Source organism: Trichechus manatus, unplaced genomic scaffold (assembly GCF_000243295.1).
Source record: "Trichechus manatus latirostris isolate Lorelei unplaced genomic scaffold, TriManLat1.0 scaffold00180, whole genome shotgun sequence".
NCBI lineage: Eukaryota > Metazoa > Chordata > Mammalia > Sirenia > Trichechidae > Trichechus > Trichechus manatus.
The window spans coordinates 46496-56454 of NW_004444116.1; the positions used below are offsets into that span (position 1 = coordinate 46496).

A 9959-nucleotide genomic window follows, 5' to 3' on the forward strand; every position below is an offset into this window, starting at 1 on the left:
GTCCTGCCCCGTGCCCACAATTGTTGTTATGCTTGAGCCCATTGTTGCAGCCATTGTGTCAACCCATCTCGTTGAGGGTCTTCCTCTTTTTCGCTGACCCGCTACTTTACTAAGCATGATGTCCTTCTCCAGGGACGGATCGCTTCTGACAACATGTCCCAAGTATGTAAGACGTAGTCTCGCCATCTTTGCTTCTAAGGAACATTCCGGCTGTACTTCTTCCAAGACAATACCTCAATTGAACTGCTAAAAATAATGGGTTCAAGAGTTTTCCATTCTTCATTCCTAACACTTGCTATTGTCTGTCTTTTTTATTATAGATAATGTGGGCAGAAGTAGGGCAAACAACTAATAGGCTTCTGCAATATTCCAAGTCAGAGATGATGGTGGCTCAGAAGTTAGTAGCAATAGAGATGGTAAGAAGCCATCAGATTCTGGATATATTTTTAAGGCAGAGCCAGCAATATTAGTTGATGGATTGTTCATTCACTCAACAAATATTTAATGATTGCCCAATATGTGCACTGTTCTAGGAATTAGGCATTTAACAAAGGACGAAAGAGATATGAAAATTCCTACCCTTATGACCTGACTTTCTAGTCAGAAACAGATGATGAACCACACAAATAAATAAAATATGCATAATATAACTGATAGTGATAATTGCTATGAAGAAGAATGAAGCACGAAGAGGAATAGAGGAGGGCACAAGTTTGGCAATTTTTAAAAAGATGATCATGGAAGACCTTTGTGAACAGATGATATCTGAGTAAAGATCTGATTGAAGTGAGGAATCAAGCCATGTGGATTTATGGAGAAAAAGCAATCCAGAGAGTGGGAAAAAGTGTAGGAGTTTTGAGGCAGGAGTAAGCCTGGTGTGTTCAAAGAACCATAAGGAGTCTAAGGAGAGTGGGCAGATTGTGGGCTAGACAGGTGAGGAGGGGGAATGATAATGAACAGAAAAGAGGGAGACTGGAAAATAGACAAGAGAGACTTTGGGACAAGGGAGTGACAGGAGTACAGAGAACATTGAAAGAGAGATGGAGGGACTGAGGAACAAACAGAGGAGAGACTATTAGGGCAAGTAGAAGTACTGAAGGTCTGCTGAGGGGCAGAGAGAGGAAGACTCAGAGTAAGTAGGCAACTGCGAGTCCAAGAAGAGACTGAGGCAGGAGAGGTGGAGACTCAAGGACAGTGAGGAGGAGACTTAGGTATAAAAAGGGGAGTCTAAGGTAAAGAGGGAGAAGACTGAAGGACAGCGAAGGGATACTAAGAGAGGGAGGGAAGGCAAGCTGAGGGGCGGGGGGGGGGAATTGGGGGCAAAGAGAAGAAACTGGATATTCCAGTGCCACATCAGCAGGCTTCTACATAAACTCTGGCGTCCCTGTCCCGCTTTAGCAGTTCCTACAGACGCTTGACCTGCCCTGGAAGCGTCTAAAAAGAAACCTGAACTCCTGATGAAAGATGATGAATTTAGAGCCCAGCCTCTGAGGACATGATAAAAGTCCCCAGTGGGTAGGGCAGAACAGAGCACCTGAAGCCCTTGCACAGAGGACTGGACACCATGGCTGTCGGGACTTCTGCATGGCTACACTTTCTGCTCCTGGTTTCCTACCTGGGGCTCTCAGGTTCAGGTAGGAGGAGGATGAGGAGGCAGGCATGGGGTGCTAAGAGGTCCTGGCCTGACTCCCTCCCCTCCGTGTCCCACAGCCTCCCTTCTTAGGCGCCTGGGTGAGCACACTCAGCAGTTTCAGGAGAGCTCTGGCCCAAGCCTAGGACTGAGCCTAGGCCTGGGTGCTAAGGCCCTCCCAAAAGAGGGCTGGCTGGAGCAGCCGCTGGATCCCTTCAATGCGACCGACAGACGATCCTTCCTGCAGGTGAGTCCAGGAGCGGGGGAGAGTCCACTGCCTCCTCTGCCCTCTCCCAGACTGGCCATCAGTCTCCTCTTCACTCTATCCTTCAGTGTCCTCTCTCTTTGCCCCTCAGTATCCACTACTCTCTACCCCTCAGTCTCTAGTTTCTTTTCTTCAGCCTTTCCTTCTTTTTATACCTCAACCTCTCTGAACTCATCCCTGCCCACTTCCTCACCGCCACCCCAAAGCTTACTCTGCCCACACGTGGAAGTCTTTCCTTTGCCTGGGCCATGCCAACTCTTTCCTGCCTCAGAACCTTGCCCTTGATGTCCCCTCCATCTGGTGTGCACTTCCCATTATCTTCCCATGGCTGACTTTGAGTCATTCTTCAGGTTTCAGCTTAAATATCCCCTCTGCACAGGGTCTTCCCTGACCATTCTATGTAGTCTCTATACACACGTAGTCCGTGTCCACTGCATTATCTTGTAATTTTCTTCCCAGTACCCAATACCAGGGAGAAGTCTTTTACTGTATTTATTGCTATATTTATGTTTATTGCTTGTTTTTTTATGCACATCTCCCCCTCTAAACTGTGCTGTCCAATCAAGCAGTTGCCTACTTTGATTCTGGCCACTTCTCCTGGTTCCTAGTACAGGAACTGGCACACAACAGACACTCAAAAATGTCTACTGAATGAATGAACAAATTCACCATCTTTCAGTACATACTTTACATACAGTCTCCAAAGGTCATCCCACCTAGGCATTACTCCTAAATCTGTCTGCATCCATTATTTATTCTACAGTTATTATTTCAATAAATAGCAAGTGTCTACCATGTGCCAGCCACTCTGCTCAACCCTGGAGATATAAGAGTAAAACAGTAGACAAAAATATCGATGCAGATCTTACATTCTAGGTGAGGAGATAAACAGGAAGGAAGTGAACAGATTAATAAACAAGCCCATTTCACACACTACTAAGTATGTAAAGAAAGATCTGTTAGAGTGAGAGACCAGAATGAGGGGGTGGGAATAGGTCAGGACTCTCACAAAGCCATTTCTTTCTCCCCATTCCACCTGTTAGCGGTACTGGGTGAATGACCAACACTGGGCTGGCCAAGACGGACCCGTATTCCTACATCTAGGGGGTGAGGGCAGCCTTGGGCCTGGCTCAGTGATGAGAGGTAAGAGGGGAAAGACATGGCTGGGGAAGTTGGTTGGGGCCAGGAAGGAGAGCTGCATATTGCAATGCTGTGAGACCTGTGGGGTGCAAGGGCTTACACCCAGCTGGCATCTCCCCTCTCCTCCTGCACTCTTCACAGGTCACCCTGCAGCCCTGGCCCCAGCCTTGGGGGCCCTGGTGGTAGGTCTGGAACACAGATTTTATGGCCTGAGTATACCTGCTGGGGGCCTGGACATGGCCCAGCTCCGCTTCTTGTCTAGCCGCCATGCGTAAGTAGTGGTAGGGCAAGTCTTTGATGTCACAGAACTGGAGATGTCTATCTCTTGGCATCTCTGCATCTGTGTCTCTCTCCCTCACTGCCCAAAGTCGATCTCTGAGCCTCTGGTTCCCTCTGTCGTCTTCTGTCTTTCATGGTGTCTTATTCTTTCTTTCTCTGTCTCTGTCTTATCTGTCTGTATCTTCCTCTTAAAACTGTATAGTGTCTGTTTCTGTCTCACTGTCTAAGGTAGGCTACTGTCTCACTGTGACTGACTGGTCCAGACCACCAGCACCTGTTACTTGGATTAGAGCCTCCTCATGGGTATCCCTATTTCTGCCCTTGCCCACTTCAGTCTATTCTCCACACTGAAGCGAGAATGATCCCATTAGACTGGAAACTAGATTGTGACCTTCCCTAACTCAAATCTCTCTCGTGTCGCTCATCTCACACAGAGTAAAGTCCAAAGTCTTTACAATGGCCATAGGTCTGATTGGCTCTGGCCCCCCAGTTAACCCTCTGACTTCCACTCTTTCACATTTACAGGAGATCCTTGATGTTCTCCAAATTAGAGGCATATTCCTGCCTTGAACCTTTGAACTCTTGCCTCTGCAAGGAGTGGTCTTCCCCCAGATAGTCATATGGCTCCCTCCCTCACCTTCTTCAATGGTCTCTACTCATATTAACATACCCCTCCCACACACACACCTTTCTTTCTTCACTCAGTCTGCTTTATTGTTTGTCATGGCACTTACCTCTCTCCCTCTCTCTCTCTCCTGTTTGATATCTGTCTATATATCTGACTGTTTCAGTTTCTCTCTGTCTCTGTCTTATTCTTGTCTCCATCTCACTATCTTATCTGGGTCTCCTTGCCTCTATATCTCTTTCTTTCTGTATCTCAGTCTTTTCCACAAGCTAAACTGGTTTCAAACTGCAACAGGGTGACACCAACTGCAAATCATTTAAGAAAAGCTGGTAGAAAAGAAAATCTTTAGAATGGGAAGGAGGATGTTAGACATATCCCAACATCTATCTCTAGTTCTTTCTATTTATGTCTCTCCCTTCCCCCAAAACTTTCTAACCTATCCAGGCTAGGACCTGTCCTCCTCTTCCTCCTCCTTGACATCCTCTTTGACTGCCCCCATCTCTCTCCATATTTGCCAGGTTCCCATTTACACTGACTTGGAGATTTTCCCTCTCCCACCTAGCCTGGAAGGGAAGGAGGGCAGAGGATTCCCAAGGGGTAGCCAGGGTCTCCCCTGGCCTAGGCACACATGTGGAGAAGTATGTGCAGGTGGGGAATCCTCATAAATACACCATAAGAGCCCTTAAAGTCCAGGCTTCCGACCAGACTCCCCCATTCATGTCTCTGGGTCCCTGGTTTCCCCGCCTGTACAGTGGGGAAACTTTCAGGGATTCCTAGGGATGAGGACCAACGGATCCTCCCCTCTGATCTCAGGTTGGCTGACATGGCCTCTGCACACCTCGCACTCTCCCGCCTCTTCAACGTCTCCTCCTCCAGCCCTTGGATCTGCTTCGGAGGCTCCTATGCCGGCTCCCTGGCCGCCTGGGCCCGGCTGAAGGTCCCCAAGATTCCTCTGAAGGGGCTAGGGGGAGGGAACTCGGCTTCCGGGGTCCTCGTCTCAAATAATAGGAATATCCTATCCCACCCCACCCCACACCCGCCCCAGAAAACTTTCCATATGTTATCTTCACAAGAACCTGGCGCATAGAAGGTAGGGGCTTGTCTGAGATCACCCAAGGAGTGAGTGACACAACCAGGATCCCAGCCCAAGCAGTGGGAGGGCGCAGTGAGGACAAGAGGATACTGGGGTCCCAGTCCCCCAGGTCCGAGCCTGACGGTTTTCTCCTCCCTCAGTTTCCGCATCTCATTTTCGCCTCGGTCGCCTCCTCAGCCCCGGTGCGCGCGGTGCTGGATTTCTCGGAGTATAATGACGTAAGGACGGCGGGCGGCGGGTTCAGGAGGAGGAGGAGGGCCCCGGTAGTTGGGGTCCCCTTATCCATCTCCCGAGGTCCGTCCACAGGTGGTGTCCAGAAGCTTAATGAACACGGCGATTGGCGGGTCCCCGGAGGTAAGATGTGGGGCCCAGTCCGAGGGGGACGGGGGCAAGAAAGAGGCCTTAGAAGCCGGGAAGAGGGGCCAGAGAAGAAAGGCGAAACCTGCAAGGGAGTAGGGCCTGTGGAAGGTGGGAGCCCCAGGAGGTGGGCGGGTCTTGGAAAAAGGTGGGGTCTGAGGCGAAGTGGGGTTGGGGAATCATAGTGGGAGGAGCCCTGACAGGGGCGGGGTTCAGAAGGGGCGCTGCCTGGGGAAGGACCAATCCTATCAAGAGGGTGGGGGTTCAGTGTGGGGCGGAGCCAAGAAAAAGGGCCGTACCTTGGGAGCGAGCCGGGTTGGGCAGTGTCGGGTGGAGTCGGGACTCCGGGGGAAGTGGGGAGACCTAGGAGAGCCCCAAACCTGGGAAGGGAAGGTGGTACAGTAGGCCTTGGCCGGCATCGGCCCGGGCGCAGGTCTTCGCTGACCCCACCTCTCGCTCCCCGCAGTGCTGGTCTGCGGCGTCAGCGGCCTTCGCGGAGGTGGAACGGCGGCTGCGCGTGGGCGGGGCGGCCCTGGCGGCTCTGCGGGAGGAGCTGGGCGCGTGCGGACCCCTGAGCCGCGCAGAGGACCAGGCGGAGCTGCTGGAGGAGCTGCAGGCGCTGGTGGGGGGCGCCGTGCAGTACAACGGGCAGGCGGGGGCGCCACTAAGCGTAAGACAGCTCTGTGGACTCCTCGCGGGAGGGGGCAACCGCAGCCGCAAGGCGCCCTATCGCGGGCTGCGCCGAGCAGCTCAGGTGAGAATTCCCAGGCGCAGCCAAGAGGAGTCTGCAGACGAGGGTTTCTGCTTGGCCTCCGCTGTGTGATCTTGGGCAAGCGAAAATCCTCTCTGAGCCTTAGTTTCCTCATCTGTAGAATAGGGATGACATGGTGCCGTCAGGAAGGTGAAATGAGGTGGGGTATGTAAAGAGCTTATCAGAGAGCCTGGCTCGCAGTTAACTATTGGCTATGCAAATGTTAACTATTGGCTATGATTATTATCTATGCTTACATTAGCTATTATTATCTATAATTATCTATTCTGCTTACTTGTTCTTCGCTGGAGTCTTGGTGGTACAGTGATTAATAACTCAGCTGCTAACCAAAAGGCCGGCAGTTCGAATCCACCAGCCGCTGCTTGAAGACCCTATGGGGCAGTTGTACTCTGTCTTACAGGGTTGCTAAGAGTTGGAATCAACGCAAAGGGTTTGGTTTTTTGGTTTTGGTTATTGTTCTCTGGGCCTGCAGCAGTCCCCAACACATAGATAGCAGATGCTCGGTTAATATTATAGACCGAATGGAAAATGTAGCCCTGGGGACAGAGTTTTCCTAGGGACATGGGCCCCCAGTCTTGGAATCCAGCTGTCACTGTCTGGGCCAGGTGTCATGCGAAACGTTTCACATGTATTATTTCACTGAATTCACACAGTAATTCTAGGAGATAGGCACTATTATCACCACTTACAGATGAGGAAACTGAGGTCCAAGGTATTATCACTTACTCAAGGTCTCATAGATCATAGGGTCCCAGTCAAGTAGTACTCTGACCCACAAGGACCCTGGAACCCATTCCCTGTGACCACTGACTCCCAGGAGAACCCAGGAACCCACCCTTTTGACTTATGATCCTTAACCTGTGGGGATCCAGGCTTCTAGACCCTTGCGTAGACTGGGGATGGGGGTGAGGGAGCAGGATATGTATGTATGTATATTATCCTCAGATTGTCATGCACAGCCTGGAACAAAAGTGTTTAAGCACTTCCCGAGCAGAGACAGTGGCACAGCTGAAGAACACAGAACCTCAAGTATCTGGCGTGGGTGACCGGCAGTGGTTGTACCAGACATGTACTGAGTTCGGCTTCTGTGAGTAACTGGTTCAACCCCTATTCCCAAAACATATATCCTGTGCTATGCCCAGATGGACCACCTCACAGGTGGTCTGGACTCACTATCATTTCCATAGGAAAACCAGCCTGACTCCTGGGCCTTGGATAGCCTGCTGGTGTGGGCCTGGAGGGTAGACAGCCATACTAGTGTGTGTGTGCTTAGCCTTCATCTGCCTCCACACGCTCAGGCCTCAACATGCACAATCTCCCCTTCAACCTGTCTTTCTCTGTGTCCCCATTCCAGGGATGGCCCCAATCTGCCCCCAGTCACCAGCCTAGACACCTCAGTGTTGTTTTCGATGCCTCTTCCCATTACCCCCATAACCTGTCAGTTACTGAGTCCCGCCCACTCTGCATACCAAGTAGCTCTCCAGTCCTCTCCTTCCCCTTCCTATTCCCACAGTTCTGATAGAGGTTCCCATCGTCTCCTTCCTGGATCCCTGCTTCAGCCTCCTGCCTGGTCTCCAGGTTTTCACTTCACACTTCCAATGCACCTTCTACGCAGTGTCCAAAGAGATCTTTCTAAATATGACCTCGTCCCTTCTTGGCTCCAAAACCCTTACATGACTCACCAGTGACCCCAGGGTAGGGTTGCCAGATAAAATACAGGATGCCCAGTTAAACTTGATTTTCAGATAAACAGCAGGTAGCTTTTTAGTACAAGTATGTTCCAAATATTGCACAGGACATACTTATATTAAAAATGTATTTTTGTTGTTATTCTGAAATTCAGTTTTAACTGTATATCCTGTATTTTTATTTACTACATCTGGCCACTCTAACCCATAGTAAAGTTCAGAATCTCCTAGAAGCAGTGAGGATGATGGTTTAAAGCAAAAGGTTCAAATTCTAGCTCCACCATTTCCTAGCTTTGTGGCCTTGGGAAAACTTGGGCAAATGACTTAACCTCTGTATGCCTCAGTTTCCACATCTGTAAAATAGGGGTAAATAACAGTGCTTCTCTCATAAGGTTGTTGGAGGATTAAAGGAGGTAATATATATAATCTGCTTAGAATAGTGCTGGTATAGATTAGGTACTCCATAACTGCTTGCTTTTGTTATTATTATTATAAGGCTTTACATATTTTAACCCTCTAATAAGTCATTAAGGAGCCCTGGTGGTGCAATGGTTAAGTGCTTGGCTGCTAACTGAAAGGTTAGTGGTTTGAACCACCCAGCAGCTCCATGGGAGAAAAGACCTGATGATCTCTCCATAAAGATTACAGTCAAGGAAACCCTACGAGGCGGTTCTACTCCGTCCGCTAGGTCACATACAATATCTCCTCATTCTTCTCCTCAGCACTTTCCACAGTCAGTCATCATACATTCTTTATCCCCCGTCTCCCCTTCTGGACTTATGTCCTGTGACAGCAGAGCCTGAGGCAGTCTTGGTTGTCACTGCCCAAAATATAGCTGAGCACATAGTAGGTGCTCAGTAAATGGTGAAGGCAGGAATGAATGCGAAGCTAAGGAGGTTAGATTCACCCTGAAAGCACACAAGAGCTATAGATTTTAAGCAGGAGAGACGTGGTCTGATTTGTGCCTTACGCACTCCAGTCTCCCTCTCATCTCCAGAACTTTGTACCTTTGCACATGTTGTTTCCTCTATTTATTATGCTTTTTCTCTTCTCTCTCTTTGCTTGGCTCACTCCTACTAATTTCTTAAGGTCATATTTATTGCTAGATGCCCTCTTTGAACCCCTCATGTTCCCTCTGGGGTCCCTGACCCCTAGCCTTTCTACATCACAGCCCTGATCACCATGGGCTGTGACTGTCTGGGATGTGTCCGTCTCTCTCCATGGACTATGAGCTCATTGAAAGAAGGGATGGGGACTTTCTTGGTCATCATGGAGGAAAGCTCTTTAAGTGATTATTAAGTGAGAGTGAGGCGGAGGGAGGGTTGGCATATTCCCACACACTTATAGGTATCTTCCTCCACAGATATCACCTGTGAGGACCCGGGATGCCCTTTCTCCCAGCTACCAGCACTGCCCTCCCACCTAGGTCTTTGTGAGCAGGTATTCGGCCTCTCAGCCTCATCGATAGCCCAGGCCGTGGCCCAGACGAATTCCTACTATGGTGGCCAGACCCTGAGGGCCACCCAAGTGCTCTTCGTTAATGGTGAGCATGCCACCAGAACCTGGCTCCTAAGCCTCCACCTCTCCCCAGCTCAACACACTATCCTTTCCTTTATTTTCAGGGGATGCAGATCCCTGGCATGTGCTAAGTGAAACACAGTCCTTGGGGCCCTTCGAGTCAGCCCTTCTCATCCCTAATGCCTCTCACTGCTTGGACATGGCACCTGAGAGACCCTCGGACTCTCCCAACCTCCGCTTAGCGCGCCAGGTGAGAGAAAAAAAGCTCTGGGTAATTTGTGTTTCATTGGCATATTAATTTGCATGCCTCTGCCCTCGCCCTGGTGGCAGTGGTTAAGAGCTTGGCTGCTAACCAAAAGGTTGGCAGTTCGATTCCACCAGGCACTCCTTGGAAACCCTATGCGGGCAGTTCTACTCTGTTCTGTAGGGTAGCTATGAGTCAGAATCAACTCCATGGCAATGGGTTTTGGCCCTTGCCTGGTGCTGGTGTCTGACTTTCAAAATTCTCCCCGCCTCCCCACAGAAGATCATCCAGCAGCTGCATACTTGGCTCACGCTGGCGAAGGAGAGCCAGGTTAGGGGTGGACCCTGA

General features: G+C 50.1%; 1 protein-coding gene across 1 annotated transcript; it reads left to right on the forward strand.

The window, feature by feature from the left end:
- The first annotated feature begins 1564 nt into the window (after positions 1–1564).
- Positions 1565–9959, forward strand: PRSS16 (serine protease 16). The gene is made up of 12 exons (XM_004387110.1): positions 1565–1634; positions 1711–1877; positions 2939–3038; positions 3177–3306; positions 4753–4876; positions 5173–5250; positions 5339–5386; positions 5856–6143; positions 7107–7248; positions 9213–9392; positions 9472–9617; positions 9891–9959. The coding sequence occupies exons 1-12, from the start codon at positions 1565–1567 to the stop codon at positions 9957–9959; spliced, it is 1542 nt and encodes a 513-aa protein (XP_004387167.1).